The 20065-nt window shown below is 38.9% G+C and overlaps 1 protein-coding gene across 5 annotated transcripts in view; it reads right to left on the bottom strand.

The window, feature by feature from the left end:
- Nucleotides 1–20065, bottom strand: part of LOC114660684 (receptor-type tyrosine-protein phosphatase H-like) — a 125658-nt gene that overhangs the window by 72126 nt on the left and 33467 nt on the right. For all 5 annotated transcript variants that reach the window (XM_028813540.2, XM_051933866.1, XM_051933868.1 and 2 more), the window contains exons 2-4: nucleotides 12533–12689; nucleotides 11937–12164; nucleotides 11175–11393 (exon numbers count right to left, since the gene is read on the bottom strand). In XM_028813540.2, coding sequence (XP_028669373.2) covers nucleotides 11175–11393; nucleotides 11937–12164; nucleotides 12533–12689 — 604 coding nt within the window. The remainder of the gene's footprint in view (nucleotides 1–11174; nucleotides 11394–11936; nucleotides 12165–12532; nucleotides 12690–20065) is intronic.

Below are 20065 nucleotides of genomic sequence, written 5' to 3'. Positions count from 1 at the left end.
GTGAGCCAAGACGGGGGTCAATGAAGACGATTGCAGCTGCTGGAGTCTCCACTGGCTGCAAGACCTGGGTTATGGGTGAGCTGGGGAGATGGAGAGAGAGTTGCCCCCAGCTCATATGGGAATAGTGAAGGAACATGAAGGACCCGATGACTGTTTGTTTTACTTTGATTTTATTGCAGGATTTTTAACTCATAGACATCACTATCTTTATTAGGATTATTTATTTATTTATTGAAGATCATTTTTCCACTGCACTATTTGCACTTTTGATTTGATCTGGATTTTAATAAAACCACCAACCCCTTGTTGAATGTGTGTATCCTTCTTTGCCCAGCTCATCTCAGTAAATGACTATTGACTGTTATGCATTTGAGAGGCACTCAAAAGCACCAGGGAGTGTGGAGCTAACCCGGAATATCACATGTGGGCAACCAAAATAGGCGCACTCTCTAGTTCACTCTGTAAGCATACTTCTTAGCTAGCAGTAGTTCTATGATTTCCAACAACTCAATGGGATCAGTTTTGTAGCTTTTTAATGATGGGTGAAGAATGAGCAAAAAACATTAAGAATATCACTCAGTAACAGAATAAGTACAGAAACGAGCAAATTAAATTAGAAACTGTAAAGACAGGTGTGGTATTCTATTAACAGCAGTGACTTTTTAAAAATATAGCAATTAAATGGGCATTTATGTGAATTCCAGTATAAGACAGATTGAGATGCATGAAAGGCTTTATGACACTCATTCAAGCAACACTGTCACTTTAGGCAAATGCATTGTCTTGGAAAGAAAGGCTCTGAGAGATAAAATGTCCAAAACTGACCAAGTTCATGTCATCTTGCAAAAAGAAGGCAATTTTGATGAAGGCAGATTAAAGGTATGGAAGAGAGTTCAGAGCTGGTGGTATTCCCAACAGTAATAGACTGTACACAAATGTCATAGGCAACTTTAACCTGTAAATCTTGAATGGACAATGATGTGTTTGTCACAGTTTTATTATATTTTGTAGTCACAGTCACCCTGTAACTATAGGACTTCGTATTAAAATCACTTGATGGTTTCCAGCTCACTATGATCTGATTTTGTGTCCTGCTGATAATGATCAGGTTTGTAACCGGTGAAGGATCTGTAGAGGAATTATTTAAAACATAAAAATCATAAAACAATGCAAATTAATCCCCAGTATTGTAACTCTATTATTCTTAAATTATTTGTATTTAATGCCTTTAGCAATAAGTTGACTTAACAATGTTGAATATATTGTTAAATGTAAAGAAAAAGTAGCATAGAGATTATTAGAAATGCCTTTCAAAATTCAGATAATCCAATTTTAATATTACAGAGGATATCAGCCTGACTGTGCAGTACAGGAGGAAGTCAGAGACTTTCTGAGAGGGGGCAGAGCAAACTCACATATGTGAAAACGTGCATTCCTTCACCTCTCTAACAACATGTCACCCTGTCCACTGAATGACTGACCCTGGAGCTGGAGCTGGGAGGATATCACAGATCACCAGCCTTGCTTATTGTTTCACATAAAATTCTTCTACAAAGCTTTTGACAAGGTAAAGATGAGAGTGTAGAGACAGTAAACTAAATGCTAAACTGTTTTCTGTTGGCCGTGTCATGAGTCTGGCTTTGCATTCTGTATACACAGATTTGTTTTAGACACATTTTCTCTAATGTTATAGCATATTTCTAAATGACATTTTAAAATTGTTTTATAATCGCAAAGTCATTGGGACATTTTATCTTCATAAGAAATTAAACAAACAAGAGGAGACTATTCAGTCCTTTAAGCATGTTTCTTTAGCTAATAGCTAAGATACCCCAGGTATTTTTTGTCATTGCTGATTTTCACAGACACCATCATTTGTAATTGTTTGTTTCTGGCCATAGCAAAAATGTTTATGGTTGCCATGCCCATTAATAGTCACATGACACTGATGGTGTGGTACAATGAGAAATGCTGCACCTCTAGATACTGTAAATACACTCTGAAGCTCCAGGCAGGAAAGAATGCAGGACTCCATGGTGCGAGAGGCTGCAGCTGTGTTAAACATCTGTGGTCACAGGAGCAGAATGCAACCAATCGCAGGCTTTGGTTTCAGTGCCAGGGTAAAAGCAATTCATCGTGTTAAATCAGAGTGGAATTGGGCATAGGCTTCCATCATGAATTGACGGAGTTTTGCAGATGTTCATCCTGTACTGCTTTCTACAGCATCTTCTTCAAAAGGGTGTAGGGCAGAGGAAGACTTGATGGAGCTCCATCTCAAGATCTTTGTGTGCATCCTGGATTGAAAGAGTCATTGCAGCAGGATTGGCTCCAGCAGACCCCCGTGACCCTGTGTTCGGATTCAGCAGGTTGGAAAATAAATGGATGGATGGATTGCAGCAGCAAATCATAGGAAGAGACAGCATAAGAGAGATGTATAGATGTACTTTAAATATTTTAACCATTATTAGTTTCAAACTGTTAATACAATTTCAGCTTTAGGTTAATATAAGTTAATAATCTACACTCTTAAAAATAATAGTTCTTTAATGGCATTTTATGGTTCAATACTGTGTTGTGTGATTTATCACGGAACTGTTGCTTGGTAAAGCACCATTTCATTCTGGGACAAGTTCTTTGAATATAAAGTTGGTTCTTTGTGTTTTGACAAACTTCCTATATGTAAAAAAAAACCTTAAAAATTTGACACATGGTAGACTACCTAGCAGGACACTAACAGATTAATACAGGAGAAAGTAGGGTGAAATGACACCTTTTATTGGCTAACTAAATAGATTACAAATGCAAGCTTTCGAGGCAGCTAAGGCCCCTTCATCATGCAAGGTGTAACTGATGAAGGGGCCTTAGCTGCCTCGAAAGCTTGCATTTGTAATAGATAGATAGATAGATAGATAGATAGATAGATAGATAGATAGATAGATAGATAGATAGATAGATAGATAGATAGATAGATAGATAGATAGATAGATAGATAGATAGATACTTTATTAATCCCAATGGGAAATTCACATTCTTCAGCAGCAGCATACTGATACAATAAATAATAATCTATTTAGTTAGCCAATAAAAGGTGTCATTTCCCCCTACTTTCTCCTGTATCAATCTATGGCTAACACGGTACAACACTCTACTACTAACAGATTAAGAAAATATGGATTTAGCCTGTGATATTGTATGTATGCAGCAAGAGTCCTTTTAAAATCATGAGCCATTGGAGTGGAGTGGCAGATCTCTTACCAGCTATTCAAGGTTATTTACTGTTTGGAGCCTGTTACAGATTTAAATAAATAAGCTTCTTTCTGGAGCTTTCATGTGGATGGGTCTTTTGTCTGAAGAACCATTCTGGCACCTTTATTTTTAAGAGTGTACTTAAAGTTAGATACTGGATATTTTTGCTTACTTTGAAATCCCACTCGCTGACAAAAAAGGCACATATATATATATTGTGAGTAAAATTGGCTCTCTGGTTCTGGAAACACATTATTCAAACATGGAAGAACACTGCTTTACTTGTTGCATGTTTAGTATTTATTTCGCTTTCAAAAAGGAGCTCTCAGAATCGAGAAAATAATCCTTTTCAGCCAAATTCAGAAGTCAGTTTGGAAAAACAGCAGACATTACCTTCTCAAAACCACTTCATTTGATTCAAAATAGTGGAGGACCCAGTGGCTTAGCTAGGGGCAGGCGGAGGGCGCGGTCCGCCCCAGGCGGTACATTTTTGGGGGCGGTATTATTGGCCAAAAGGCTCAGTACAATTCGTGTGTGAGCAACAGTGTTCGGAAAAATATCAATCATGAATGAAAAAAGTAAAATTCTCTGACTTTTATCCACAAATGCTTCAAAAATAATTTTCAGACTGTCCTTCTGTGACGGAATCAGACAGCAGTTGAAATTTATGAGGCAATAACAAAAATAAACATAAACATTACACCGATACTAATTTCTAGGAAGATAAACAACTAATTTACAATTTATAATTTTGTTTTGTTATCAATCTGAATGTGTTCTTGCTCTGTGCAGAAAACATCCCCACCTATCACTTGTACACTACACTGGTTCTGGTTTTTGTAGTGTAATTATATTAAATTAATAATCAGAACATGGCTTATCAGTGCCTCTATACAATATTCTTGTCTAGCTGATGCTTATAAATAGTTAAATGTGAAAAATGATTGCTGTTTCTCTATATGAATACAGTAAATCCATGCAAAATGTATCTTGATTCTTCACTATATGTCATTTTAATTTTCTATTTAAATAGGTTAACATATTCAGATATGTTGGAGGGCAGCAAATTGAAGCACCACCCTGCCCCGAGCACACGAACTCGAGTTACACCACTGGGAGGACCTGATCCTACAACCTAATAAGGAGCATCTCATGCATCAGTACACTGAATGTTTAGCATCAGCAGAGGGGATTACTATCAGATTAGATCAAATTTTTAATCTGTAAAGTGATTAGTCCACAGTAGAGAAGTGATTCAGTGTTAACATCAGAGTTTTGATTTTCATTATCACCCAGTAAATTCTAAAATAACTGGATGTTTTCAGTAAATCCATCACTTTCAGCAGCACCTTTTAATAAATAAAGCCGTGATTTCAGTAGTGAAATATTGCAATTCAATATTCTGTTATGCAGAAAAACATGGAAGAACCACATACAAAGTAACACTATTCTGTATCTCCGTGTGATGCCCCTGACCCCCACCCATGGTCACCTTCCACTTCTTGGGGGCATTGACGGTCATGAACCAGGGATGAACCATAGTGAAAGAGCAGACAAGCGAAAATTACTTGCCAAAAGTGAATCAGAAGTTTATCTAAAACCTTGCGGGAATTTACAGTGATTCCAAACAAGTGCAAAGCAGAGCGTATACAGTATATCGATAAATACTTAAATCAATTCCATAAAAGTCCATGCCTTCAAACAGAATCACTGTCTTAGGGTTTTTAATAAAAGCAAATCCAAAGAAATAAATGTGTTTAAAAACATTATTCTCTCATAAGACAGCATTTCCTCTCTTATGATGTCCAACTAGATCCACCAATGCAGCCTGCCACATCCCTTTCCACAAGACAAACCACAAACTGCCACCTCTGCTGGTCACCAGAGCTGTCACCTGTACCAGTCACTGCAGCTCCTGGAGTTGCCACCTCTTCCAATCAGTACACCTCCTCCACCAAGCCACCTTGCCCTTTCCCCTGAATGCCACCACAATCCCTGATCTACACTCATCCCTGTAACGTCTCTTCATCTGTCTGTTCTCCCATGTCCAGTGTTGATTTTCCATGGACTGCACCACTCACCTCCATTTTCAGCAATCAACTTTGCTCTCATAAAAATGCTTAACAGAACCGAGGCTGTCTGTCCTTTCCTATGCTGGATACTCGTCTCAAAGTAAGCAAGCATTCTTCCTCTTGATTTCATTTTTGTCCCTTTCTTTTTCTCTTTAATCCAGTTTGTCTTAACACTACCGAAACAATAATCACTACATTATTCCTGCACACACTTTCACATGTGCCCTTCACACCAGCTTCTGCTAAAACAGCTTGCACTAAAAAACACAAAACCACACACAAATTAAACACTTAGAGCGAGTAGCACCCCCTTCGCTCACTTCACCACACTACAGCTTCTACTGAAGATTTTTTTATTTATGTTTCCAGTTCAGGAGACAAGCTATGTTAATAACCCTGATAATTCTGATTAATGAACATTGTGTTCATGTTACACAATGGGGCAGGCACTTGTGTAACTTACTTTTATGATGGACGTTGTCTATTACGCTTTTGCCATATTATGATTGTTGGATGTGTCCTACCTTCCCCTTGTCAGTCTGTTTTACCAGATTAGCTTTAATCTAATGACAGTGATATTGAAATGTTGATGATAATAATAATAATATACAGTACTAGGAGGCTCTGCCCACTGCCATCACTCCCCAAATCCGGGGGTGGGTGTTGGGACCCATCTATCCCACAGCTGAGCCGCTTTGTTAGAGAAAGCAATTGTATTTAAAGATATGGTACAAGCCCCCTGGAGCCTTTGGCGCCCAACCCCCAGTTGTGGCCTAGTATGTCGCCCCACAACTTTCATGATATTTTAGTTTAGGATTTAAAAGTGGAATAAGCATCTGAAAATCTAACAACATCACATTAAAATTCAATAAATTCTGAAAAGAATGATACCAAACATATATATGTAGGTTTTAAAATAAGCCCGATTTAAAGCGTGACAAAAAAGTCACATAAAATCGCTGCACAATATCGTTGTACTTTTAGGCTTAGGATTTTATATATATAGAGTAGATTATAAAATTATACTGATATATTTGCCTTACGGGTAAAAAAATGTACATTGTTTAAAGCTAAGTATAGGTTGCTCTTTTTTTTTCCGTCAAATCCCTCCTGACTTTTGTTTTGGAATGATTTTGCTTTTCATGACTGTTCTCCCCACATGTTGTTAGCTGTTACTGTTATTTGTTGAACTGTGCTCCCCCTTTGTCTTGTCATTTATTAACACACCTGTCAGTCATGTCCCACACTCACAGTGGTGTCATAAATGTCTATGAAACTCACGTAAAGCATGCAGGTCCCCTAATAAACATTTAAATACAAATCCACCCCATGTGTTTCACGTACTGTAGGCACCCCTTTATCTCTTGTTTCAGTTGTGTCCGAATTGTATCTTTAAGGTATATAAACCCCTGGTTCTGCTTAGTTGTGGTATGCAGCAATTTGAACCTCTGTCTACGCACTTCTCTTTGTTTTGATCCAACCGTGGAAATCACTCGCCTTGTAAGTGTCTTTTAAAGCGTTATTGTTTAATGTATACTCAGCTATATCAGCTATGTATTGCTTTGTAAATCATTCTTTATTGTCTTTGGTTGTACAACTGTATATACCTGTATGTTTCTTTTGTATATATTTCAGTTTACAATGAGGTACATCCAGTAAAAGCCTTCAAGAAAGCTCACCCTTGTCGTTTTTATGTGGATGTGCCGAGTTGTTTAAGCTCTCTGTGGCCGCGTTGCACAGACAGCGCAGAGTGAAGCAGAAAAATGACTGCTTCTCTCTTTCAAGACTTATGGAACAGAGCCCTCATCTTTGTCTTCACCACTAAAGCCTTATGCTTGTTTGAGAAAGACCTGTGAGGAAGAAAATGTCTAATAGTGTGGAGACGCTGACGGTTCAGACTCATACTGTAAGAGCCAATTTTAGAAAGTTAAAGTTTTGAGTTAAACTCATATTAATGTTTGCTTTATTTGAATAGAATATAATATCTTCTATAGTCATAGACAATGGTATAGTCTTTTCCCCCCATAAGTTAGCAAGATATAGAATATTCTTACTGTAACTGAGAAACTGTGAGTTAATAAGCTCAGTTGTGTTTAGAACAGGTCCCAGTAAACAGGGACTTGAAAGACCCATTTTCTACTCAGAGATGGGATAAGCATACAGTTTTCTGACCGCTTTGAAATGGTTCAGAAATTATAAGTGACTAGTAACGATTTAAGATGTAACAAGAATAAGCTTAGAACTAAATTTTTTCTTATTATAATTTTTCCCTTTTTTGCTATTTTAATTTTCTTTTTTGTGTGAACTGTTTTATTTTGAAACTTAACTAAACTTTTAAAAACGAAGATATTTTGTCTGTGGAATCATTTCTGCGCGTCGGGCTTTTGTTGAATCCCATTTTTTTGAGTTGGAGCTGCTGAATTTTGGAAACTTTGGGAAAACGCAGTTACACATACATTCTGTACACTTCCTGTCTTTTCTCGGGAAGAAATGCATCTTGTTATTCAATCAAGCTCAAGTAATGATCTTTTTAAAGCCAGTGGTTCACAAATTTTCCAAAGCCAAAGCCCCTCAGAATGTTATACTACCTGGTTAGGTCACCCCACTAAAATGAACCGAATGCTGCAAAGCAGAGCGTGATCTTGGTTTCTTGCTTTCTGCTAATAGTAGTCGCAATACCTGATTTTATAAAATAGTAGACCTACACTCTACTCTTGACACACATCTGATCAAATGTTATGTGATATCTCTAGGCCAGGGGCTCTCAACCTTTTTGTTATTGTCAAAATGTTATTCAAAATATCACAATTTGTATGGCCTTAAATTGGTAAGTATTAAGCTCTTATTAAGCACAAACAACTAAAAGTGATGTTCATTCAATCCCACATCGCTAACACAGAATTTTGGGATTTTAACAATTGATTACTGATAGTTTTTTTCCATGAGCAAGACAAATGCTTTTTATGAATTATTTTTAAAATGTAAGAATAGTAGTGCGATTTGAAATGTTCCTGTGTTTATTTTTTTAGGAAGGATGAAGGTTCCTGATCATTGACAACTCTGTCCAAAACAAAAGATTTCTACTTTTGATTATTATTAGTAAAAACTAAAATGAAATGTTAAATATGTTTATTTTATCTACAGAGCAATACAGCAACACTGTACACTAATGTCTATGTGTGCGCATATGTGTGTTCGATCCCTGCAAGCAATCTGATTGGCCAGTTTGGCTTTAGTCTGATTGGTCAGTTTCACTATGGTTGCTCAGGCAAATGTAATCAAAACAGGAAGCTCCAGGCAAAGAAAGCTGACCCATACACAAAGATACTGATAAAAGATGTAGGAGAACCACTAAGACTTGCCTTCAAATATGGGAAGTATTCACAAGAATACAGATAACATTGGATACAGGGTTTCCCTCTAGTGTACACACTGAAGATACTGAGAAAAGGTGTTGGAGGAACACTGAGGTTACACATAAAACAGGAGATATCAAATATCAAATATTCTTACATTTATTCTATTACCTGTCTTTGACAGGTAAGGTACCTAGTGTCACATACGCATATCAGAGGATCACCTTTTGGGTTTATCTGAGGTAAACAGTACCATCCCAAGGCGAGAGGGGGCACAGAAGACGCCCAGAGAGGGCAAATGACTCCACTTCTTCCAGTCAGAGCACTATGTAAGACCGGATGCCATGGAGGGAGTCGTCTCAATCAGGACCAGAACAGAGCTCCTGAGAATGACCTTCTCTGCCAAGCAGTTAACTGTTCAGTGTCGTGAAGACTTCTGCTTATTTCTGTCATTTTCTTTTCATTTTGCATCATTGAGCTCCTGACTATTTTTAATAATATCTGAGTTAGGATTAAAAGGGACGACCCTGGTAGCACTCCAACACTTCCTTGACATCTTCAAGAGTCCTTTGACCAATCCACATTAGTTATTAATAATGGTTAACATTTGACTTTGTTCCTTATTGTATATTCTTCTGCATTAGTCTGGCAATTTTTACAACTGAAATTAAAACTGATAGCGCACTAAAAATGTCTACTGAAATAAAAACACTATAATGTTCTCAGACTGGACCTGAGACAGAGAGATATCCTGTGCAAAGTTCTCATTGGAGAGTGGACGGGGATGAGAAAGAAAGCACTCGCCTGTTTAGACACTCTTTGTCACAACAACCCCTCAGTTCTGACATATGGTTTACTGGGAAACCTTGATTCTGGCATGAATCAAAGAGGTGGGGAGCGAGAGGGGGGTGTCTTGATCTTGCTTGAGTTCAGAGAGCACAGCTGCCAAAAACAATTCCTAGCTTGCCCCACTAGAGGGGGATACATCGTCAAAATACCCTGACTAGGAACCAATAGGGCCGAGACAGGTCTTTATAAAAGTGAATGGTTTATTTTAGCAAAAAGGCTGTGCAAGCCCCTGGTTAATCCAGCCCTGCAGGGCACCAATCCATCACAGGGTACACACAGACACACACACACCAGGGCCCATTTAGTATTGCCAGTCCACCTAACCTGCATGTCTTTGGACAGTGGCAGGAAAGAAGAAACCCACGCAGAAATGGGGAGAGGATGCAAACTCCACACGGGAAGACCAGGGACATGAACCCTGGTCTCCTGACTGTGAGGCAGCAGTGCTACCATTGTGCCCCCCGCCCCATGGCCCCCCATTTTTAAAGGTGCTATGTAAAATAAATGTGTTTGTAAAGTTCATCTTTAAAGCCTTGCTGTCATAGCCATATGTCTTGTAATTTCATACTTCTGTTTCTTGATCTGCTTTTCTAATGTTACTAACCTGTTACTCACCTGTTCTCTGCAGACTCTTTTCCTAAAAAGTGTTTGGATCATGTATTACCATTATCTTGAAGAAAACGCAATCAACATTTATTTAACATACTGTAACTCAATTTTTAGATGTATTTTTATAAGACTTTTTGTGGAGAAAATTCCACTATAAAATGAAAAAGCCTGAGAACTGAATGCATGGCAAAACGGTGGTACCAGCCAAAGGAAGAATGCAGTATCATGAGGAACTTGGAAAGAACATGTTATCAAGAATACAGCAAAAACTATGTGGTGGGAAGAAAATAATCAATTGGACCTAGAAAAGCTGTTTCTCATTAAAACAATACACAGGATCTTTTAAAGAGCCATTGAAAGCAAAAATTAGGAAGCTGGTCTTTAGCCCTTCACGTTAATGTTACAATTGACAAGAGTGATGTCATAGATTGTACACAGGAACAATTCAGACAAGCCCATAGCCATTCAAGTATACCGGATGCTTTTATTGCAGAGGTTGAACCCTTGGTTATGTTCCGGCTATCTGTCTACTTCATACACATTTTGAGATCATTTTAACTCCCATCCAAATTCACATTCATTTAATGAGAATGGAGGTATTAAGGAAGTCCAATCTTGTAGTCAGTTGTTAATTGCTAAAACAACTCATTAAAATAAAGGAAAATACCCAGGAAAAAAAATAGTAAATCCTGAATTCAAAAAACATCTAGTGCAGCCTTGAGCACTGAACTGCTTGTAAACACCACAACAAGTTAAAGTGGATTTCAAACTCGGTTAATAAATTTGAAACACGTATTTCTTATCATCTTGACAAGAGGTAACTGCAGTGGTACTGACTCTGATAGGTGCTTTCCATAACCACTTAGAATGATAGGTTTGACTGTTTGCCTCAACTTTAAACATTCACAGACATTAATCTATAAATACTGTACTTCATACTTTTTGCATTTCGAGTTTTTTTATTTATACATGGAACATTGCAAGATCTGGAGGAGCAGAACAAGAAAAGTGCATGGAGTGAAAAGTACATTATTGTACTTACCCAGGTACACAGTTGTTGTGCAAAGTGTAAAACCAAATTCGCTGATAATAGAAATATTATATTCACATCCAGGAGACAAATTTTGAAAATGAATGTTTTTACCACTCTGGTTATAAGCCTCATTGTCACGTTTAGCTTCTACACACAGAAATGGCTCTGTGATGTTCACCAAGATTTCTGTGGTATTTACCAACCACTTATAATTCTTGCAGTCCATAACTGTGAAGAGAAAGAGAATAAGAATTATGATCACAGTGCCAGCTCTGCCACATATCTCACTAAGGCAGGATGGCATCTGCGGCATGCTGTGATATTATAGACCCTGCACAGGAGCATTACTTTCCTTTGACCAGCATGTCTGTTAAGAAATGAAGAATTCCAAATAGGACATGGCTACTTGTGCTTAAAGTATTGCTCCCTATTTTGGTGTTATAATTTGAGTCTTTTTCAGACATGTTGATTAAGGGAACATTTTGTTTTTAAACGCATAACTTATTTTTTTTTCTTTCTACTGATGCTGACCTTCTTCAGCTTGTCCTCTGTAAAAATATCTAACATTATCTTCTCCACTGTGAAACTGCATTCTCTCTGTTGTCCTTGACTTCAGCTTTCAACCTCACAGACAAAACCATTCTTTTGGAACATTTCATATTTTATGACTTTATTTTTACTCCTGCAAAATTATAAAAACTTTCATCTAATGTTCTGAAACAAATAAGACAATTCACTGCTAAAATGAAGCAATTCCATGGATTTACTCACACGTTTGATTAGCCTGAGTCTCTACTGCAGACTTTTCTCCATTGTACTCAGCCCAAACAGATACATTATAGATGTGGCCCGCTGTCAGATTCTGAAGCAGTTGATGTGGAGTTGTTGAGTTGGTTTCTGTTAAGTTGTACATCACCCAGAAGGTGCAGTTTTGGGGGTAGGAAGACCAGCTGACATTCAGCTCACTGGTACTCTGTGCAAGAACTGTAAGGTTTCTAACTGTGAGAAAATGTATAGTAAAGAAAAAATAAAGTGAAAATGAATCTTCATCTCGTAAAACAACATCCAATTTTGAGCATGAAAGGACCAGTAAACTGAATCCTGCAACCTTATCACAAACTCCAATCTCGACAAAGTAAAAATTCTTTCACAAAGCTTCTCTAAAGTAGAAACATTTTGACATCAGCTAATCTCCTCATAAGCTGCACCTGACTTTAGCTTTGCACGTCACATTTCTTCAGGAGCTCTGCTTCCATTCTTACTTGTAAGCCATTCTGACTGGATTGCTCAAAGAAGCAAAAGGCACACTTAATGTGATGCTCAGCCAGGAGACTGTCTTAGTTCCTAGTGTGGAAACAGTAACTTACTCTCTGGTACAATTTTGGTTGTAGATGCTGTAGTACTAGTTGTAGATGCAGTTGTTGTAGTGCCTGTCATTTTAGTTGGAATTGTCGCAGTTGTTGTAGTGCCTGTCGATATAGTCGGAATTGACCCAGTTGACAAAGTGATGTTGTTTGCAGACACCTACAACAGAATGACAGAAATTTCCACTTTACTAGTCACAGTTAGGGGCCGTAAAGGACACATTACAGCTCATTCATTTACATTCTAGTGGAGAAAATCCCAGTGTGCCAATCATTTATTGAGATTTCTATGTTATCAAATCTTGAGCGCTTTACATACAACATCCACATATCTGTGTGACAGATCTGGTCACACTGCTTACACCAAAAGGCCAGACATTATTATAGCAGGACCAGAATTTGGCATCTAACATACTACTAATTGTCATTTTAAATACTACTAATGTCGTACAAAGCCTTAAATAATATTGTCCCTTCCTATATTTAGAGTGCTTGTCCCCCTAAATTCCAATGGCAGGTAAGTCTTTCAATGGCGGTCCAGTTATAATTTTAAGAGCCAATCTTTTATACTGTATGTGATGATGTGGCCATTTGCTGTTATGCACTAAAAATCTGGAATAGTTTACCAGCAGAGATACATGAGGCTAATGCTGTGAAACTACTAAATTCCCCTTTTTTAATTTGGCTCTTTCGTAGCTAAATTTTGATTGTACTCCTAATAGGCTATATAAGGCACAGGATTATTAAACTCTTCAGGGATTTCTAATCTTTACTAATCTTTACTTTCTTTCAGGTTCTTCTATGCCACCACCACGTGACCGAGGCCCTGTGCAGCCACCTGTGATGCTGGAAACAAAGTGGGTGTCCCATTTGTCCATGAGACCATCTGCCTTGAATCCTCTCGGATGAATTATGGAAACAATTAGGAACAACTTAAGCACATTTACGTTAGGTAGAATGCCCACGGGAGGTTGGGTGGTCGTTTGACCTTGGAAACCCCTGCAGATTTTGTTTTTTTTCTCCAGCTTAGCTGGAGTTTTTTTTTGTTTTTTCTGTCCTCCCAGCCATCTGACTTTATCACCGGACTCATCTTTAGAGACTTAAAATATGGTATTATATTGTACTTAAGGACACTATACTTCTATAAGTTAAGTTATATGTCTATGTTTTATAACAATGTATTGATTTATTGTATTTATTTAATTTTCTTTGTTACTTATTCATTAATATTCATATTTAATTTTGTTTGTTTTTTCTTTTCTTGTAACTTTCTCTTTGATATCTTGCAAAGCACTTTGAGCTACATTCTTAGTATGAAAATGTGCTACAGAAATAAATATTGTTGTTGTTATCTAGATTTGACTTTAAAGTTAAGGATGCTAAGCACCAGTAAAGGAGATCCATGCAACCGCTGTGAGGCATGGGGCCTCTGGATTCAAAGGGCCCCCTCATGAGACCGCCATAAAGCCAGACACAAAAATATATATTGAATTTTTGAAAATAGAAATACATTTTTTGCATATTTTCAGATCTAAACCAAGCTGTGAGAAATTGTTGTGTTGTGTAGTTTGACATTACAGACAGTAGATGGATGGGTGCCATAGCACTTGAATTCTGCATAAGTCAGCTAGTATATACAAGAGCTCACCAACAGCACAAGCGCATTCAATGAGCCATCAGAGACTGTTGGTTTTCCTCAGGAATTACAGATCTAAGTGCAACCTCATGATGGCAATGGTGAGGTGGCTACACCCAAAATACATTGAACATAGTAAAAGATACATAGACACATAGAAACTAAATGAGCAACAATATTAACATAAACAAAAGAATGGAAAATGATCAAAACATGCATAAAAGGGGAATTTGAACCAAAACTGGGGGGGACCCTAGCAAAAGCATAACAATACGCTTTTCATCTGTACTACTATTGACTTTGTCTACTTAAGCAGGTTATTTCAATTTCCCCTCAAACACTCAATGTGATTTCATATCTTGGAAAATATTACTTTTTGTCGCAGGTGAAACTGACTATGTACCAAGTTTCTTGATAAGGAGCTGGACCAATTGGCCCTGCAGTGTTCTCAGTTTACCCTCAGTTGTGTGTGTTCCCATGTGCAACTCGAACTTTCCAGTTTAGCAATGCGGATTGGGAGCTTGAGCCAATATTCTTGGCATTGAAATGAGGATTGTTTTTTTTTTCTTTCCAGTTTGAGCTTTTCCCAGTCAAGGCATACGCAGAGAAAGGCAGGAAAGAGGTATGAAAAGTCCAGTACCATTTGCTCCTTTAAAGGTAAGCCACATTACTCCAAACAAGAAAGCAGTTCAGTATCAAGAACACAAGAATAACAAGACATGACGTTGCTGAGCACCATTTTGACCACCTGCCACTACCTAATGGTGCCAAATGTGAAGAAAAAAAAACAAGGAAGTCCTATGGCAGCAGCGTGAGGCCCTTCTTTCAAAGATGTGTAGAGTCTTGGAGTGGAAACAAAAGGGGTGTAGGAAATTGTTTTTTCACTTGGTTGCCAGGCTGTCAGTTTCCAGCAAACACCCACATTGTGGTTACTGCTGCTACCAGACTGTCACAGAGTCTTGTGTCCGAGGTGTGCAGTATGTGCAGTCTGCATGTTCTGTCTGTGATATTATGGCTCGTCCTTTTTTTACTTCAAAGCCGTTTGATTCTAAACCTGAGGTGCAGCTGTTTCAATTTAAGCAGTAAAGATGCCCCAGAGGACAAGTGGATGTCTCGCCCAGGACAGAGGCGAATCCCTTATGATTCCCATCCTGTTTGGGATGGTCAAAGACATCAGGAATAAGCAGGAGGGCAATTCATCCTCCATCATTCTAGGTGTCAGTGTCCCTCATGTAGGGTCCCAATCTGGATACCCAAAGGGCTGCATGGGAGTTGGAGTCCAGAAGTACGGGGGTGCATTAGAGATGAGGATTTCCCCAGCTTTCTTGTAGTGCTTGAAGTGCTTCCAACTGGCCAAGTTACGTTACCAGAAGTGCTCCCAGGTTCTTCTTAAAAGGAGCCCACTTCCATAGCTCTTGGAGTCAGAGTCAAGGGGAAGTGGGCAACACTCAGCTGGAGGATGGAACGAGGAAACATTCATTGGTTTATTCTGTTTATAATTGTATTTGTGGCTTGTTATTTGAAGGAGAGTTGGAGAGGTGCTTCAGAAAGGAATAAAAATTCTTTATTTTATTCGCTCAACATACTGTATGTTGCTTTACTGTGTCTGTGGCTTGGGGTGCCCCCTTGGGGTCACAGCACTTCATATCCAACAGATTTTGCTGGCCAGTGGGTGGTTGTGAAGTTCTCAGTTTCATTAACGTTTAAATCTACATTGCTGCAATTCGTCAGATGATGATGGTGTCAGAGGGTATCACAATAATCTGATGCCAGTCGAGAAAGACTAGACACCAGCATCCCATTTCTTGATTTTTTCTTTTGTGAACTATTTTTTACAATTCATTACCAAAAAAGGGACACATATTATTAGATAGGTAAGCTATTGTTAACAACAGAGAAGGCTGTACATAGTAAAGAAAATTCTAGTATTGACTACTACTTAGTGGGAAGATACCCAGGCTAGTGGCAGGATTTTCTGGCTTTGAAACTCTTTTGACTTCTTGACTTCAATTTTGGTTTTGTGGTTTGGTTTCTGAAAATACTTCATTTTGATCTTTTGGCTCTGACCTTGCCTGTGATTTTTTACCATATTTAGTGCCAGCTTATATGATGCATTGTTTGTAATGAATACATGCACAGAAACCAACACATCACTCTGGTTCTATTTTCTTCTGGTTCCTGGTGTTAGATAAAAAGTGTTATAATTCATCAGACATTTTTTATTGATTTATGCTTGACAGACAGTTAAAGTTTCTTTTTTGCTTAGTGGTTCCTGAATTTTGTTACCTGCCCCACTTTTCTGCCAAAGCTCTGACATTACAGCTATATTCTTTAGTTCTGAAAGTCATCTATCTTAGCGGCCACTAAAGTTTACATCATCCAGTTAAATATTGATGATTACGCAAATCACCTTACATACAGCAATACAAATTTTTGTGTTTATTATCAGTAAGTGGCATCATCTTGGAGAACTTCTGCTTTTTGGGTTTTTTGTTCTAATTAGTTTTGCATACATCTATCATGATCATTGCGATTTCTTCAAAGCCCTGCTGGATGATTTTTATTCAATCAAGTGGCACGGAGTAAAGAGATATTACTGAAGGAAAGTTATTTATAGGAAAGTGTGTCCAGCAGAGAGCGCTAGCTGACTGGGAATGAGTTCTTTTGTAATTGCGGCGTGTTACTTAAACTGAATCTATATAGATAAAACATAAAAGGCGATACCCCTCCCTAGTGATGCAGCAGTAAGAAATCATGCAGGAGAAATAACGTAGCTTTGTTTAATGTCGGCTTAGGCTGCATATCAGACGAATGAAGCCAATGACAAAACTCTGTCCGGGAGTGGGGGCCCGAGGCATAGAGTCTGTCTGTTTTGTCGGTGCAGTGGAAGGCATTTTCAAGAACAGATGACGGTATCTCCCATCCATTTGTTGGCTTCAAAGGTGTGTTTGGCAATGTTCCAAGGCTTTATACTGTTTTCTCTGCGTGCAGGTCCCCCTTAGGTGAACATGCAATTCCAAACAAGGCAACGGTGCTTAAATGAGGATACAATTCCATGCTTACTTATCAGATAGAAATAGCACACTGTTACAGCATCTCACAGTCTGACTGCATGCTTTCCATTTGTTCTAATCCATCTGCTTGCCTGGCAGTTCTATGTGAGCCCTTGTGCTTAATTTGGCTATGTGTCAGCTGTGCATGTGAGCAGAACAAAGCAGATTTTATAAGATAGATCTGCACAGAGCACAGTGACATATGAAACTTATGCTTACACCAAGACAATTCAAAAGAACAATCATCAGTTTTTAAAACATTTACAAATCTCTTAGTCAAGAAACAAAGCTGAAGTCACAACTAGAAGAGAGCTCAAAACCTAAGTTTTCGTTCAAGGTTTTACCTTTTTTTTCAACAATGTCATACATTGATTTAACTTCACAACCATCTTATATAAAATGATGTCTCAGGTCACGTTACATTCATGGAATCCTCTGCCCCCTCCCCTCCCCTCACACTGTGTAACAGATACAAGTACTTGGAGGTCCACATTAATGACTGGTTTGACTGGTCTCGAAAGGGCAGAGTAGGCCCTTAGGAGACTTTAATGTGTGAGGTGACAACATTCACATCTTCTACAACTCTGTGATGGCCAGTGCTGTGCTGGGCTGGTAACATCACTTCATGAGAGGTCCACCGAATCAAGAAGCTGATTTAAAGGCTTAGTTATGAAGCACACTCTGGAGGTGGCTAATTATACATGAATTTGGCCTGCGTCAACTTCCCTTATATGGACCCAGCATACAGTGCATCCGGAAAGTATTCACAGCGCATCACATATTTCCACATTTTGTTATGTTACAGCCTTATTCCAAAATGGATTAAATTCATTTTTTTCCTCAGAATTCTACACACAACACCCCATAATGACAATGTGAAAAAAGTTTACTTGAGGTTTTTGCAAATTTATTAAAAATAAAAAAAACTGAGAAATCACATGTACATAAGTATTCACAGCTTTTGCCATGAAAAAGTGATGTGCTGTGAATACTTTCCGGATTCACTGTATGTACTCAAAGATTGGTTTGTGCTACTGCAGTACTCCATACCAGCACTCTGTGTTTGAACTTCAGAGTATGAGCAGAACTTGTGATGCAGGGGGTCAGCAACTGACCTACACCACATAGCAAAGAGTATAACATGCTGAATACAATAGTAAAGACACAACATACAACAAACCTATGCAAAACAGCCAAATATTTTCATAAAATTCTCATTATGGTCAGCTAATGTATCCCTTCAATAAAAATATTCAAATTTTTTTAATGTATGTAGGTTGCTAATCCAGATGGAGTACAGAGGAAGTAATGGCATCAGGCATGCAAGAAGCAGAATGGGAAGTGTGACGGTACATATGCGTGAAACTGCATATACGCGATCGAGTAGTGACATCCCCATCCAACATGGCAGCTACAAGTCTGTGATAATAAGAAAGTGCTGGTGGTGTTGAACTCCATGGAACTCCCCAAAAATATCCAGCTGCAGGTCCTCCTAAAGCCTATCTGACCACACTGTAGGCTGTGGAGGGGGTGGAATGGGAGAATCAGTCTTCCTACTGACAAGGCATGCAGTGTAGTCACAAACAAGATGTTCAATATCCTTGTCTATCCCAGGCCACCAGACCAGATTATTGCAGCACATTTTAACCCACACAATGACCAAATGGGCTTCAGGAGCCATGGTCAGGATGTGTTAACAGGGGCAGCTAGGAATGACTATACAAGTCCACAGGCTGCACAAAATTCATTCCAACAGGACAGCTCAGCCCATATTCTGTAGTATGGAGACAGCTCCTCCTAGATCTCTAAGGGCCAAGATGTACAAATGAAAGCCTGTAGCTGGGAGGAGACAAGGTCATATTCAGAAGCTTGTTGAAGTTCCTGTAAGAAGTCAGTACCTTTCTGTTGCTGGGATGGCACTATTCCTAGTGCTACAATGGAAATATCACACATAACAAAGGTTGGGCAGGAGATGTCAAAATGAGCTAGGACAGGTGGAGATGTGAGCTGTACATTCAGGAGACGGACAGCCTCTGAGATGGCAGGAGTCCAAGACCAAGGAATGTCCTTCTTCAGTAGGTGATTTGGTGAGTCTGTGGTGGTATAGTACTGTGGTAGAAATCAAAGATAGCAGGAGGTCATTCCAAGAAGTGAAGCCACCTGGGCTGCTTTTTTGGGCTCGTGGATTCAATGGATTGCTCCCACATGAGATTGGAGTGGAGAGAGGCCACTGGCTGTCAGACACAATCCTAAAAACTCAATGGATGACACTGAGAAAACACATTTATCATAATTTGGTGTGAGGTGATGAGTAGATAATACTTTGAACATTCTGAGGAGGTGTTCATCATGGGCTGCTGGGGTTGGGCCATGTACAACAATGTCATCTGGATAGATGACCACCCCAGGGTGACAAAGGCAGTCAAACCTCTGCTTTCAGGATAGAAAGGAATCTGCAGGTACCCCAGCAAAGGCTTAATTTGGAAAATACCTTAGTGCCATAGAACTGAGTGGTGAGCTCCTCTGTGGTTGGAAGTGGGCATTTACCTGTGTGGGAAACAGCCCAGACATAGACAGGTAGACATGATTTTATCACCCAACACACGTTTATTTACACTATTTACAATACAGTGAACCACACACAACCCAGTGCCGCAGCACCAATCACCCCAAAGTCCTGGCCTCTCACAATGCCTGTACTCTTCCGACCACCTCCACTCCTCTCCTCCAAGCTCTGTCCTCTTCCACCCGACTCCAGCCATCGAATGGAGGGAGGCGGCCCCTTTTATCTCCACCCGGACGTGCTCCAGGTGCCTCCTGATTAGCTTTTGCCGGCTCTTCCTGGTG

This window comes from Erpetoichthys calabaricus, chromosome 11 (genome assembly GCF_900747795.2).
Source record: "Erpetoichthys calabaricus chromosome 11, fErpCal1.3, whole genome shotgun sequence".
Lineage (NCBI taxonomy): Eukaryota > Metazoa > Chordata > Cladistia > Polypteriformes > Polypteridae > Erpetoichthys > Erpetoichthys calabaricus.
This window is presented reverse-complemented; position numbering and strand designations above follow the sequence as displayed.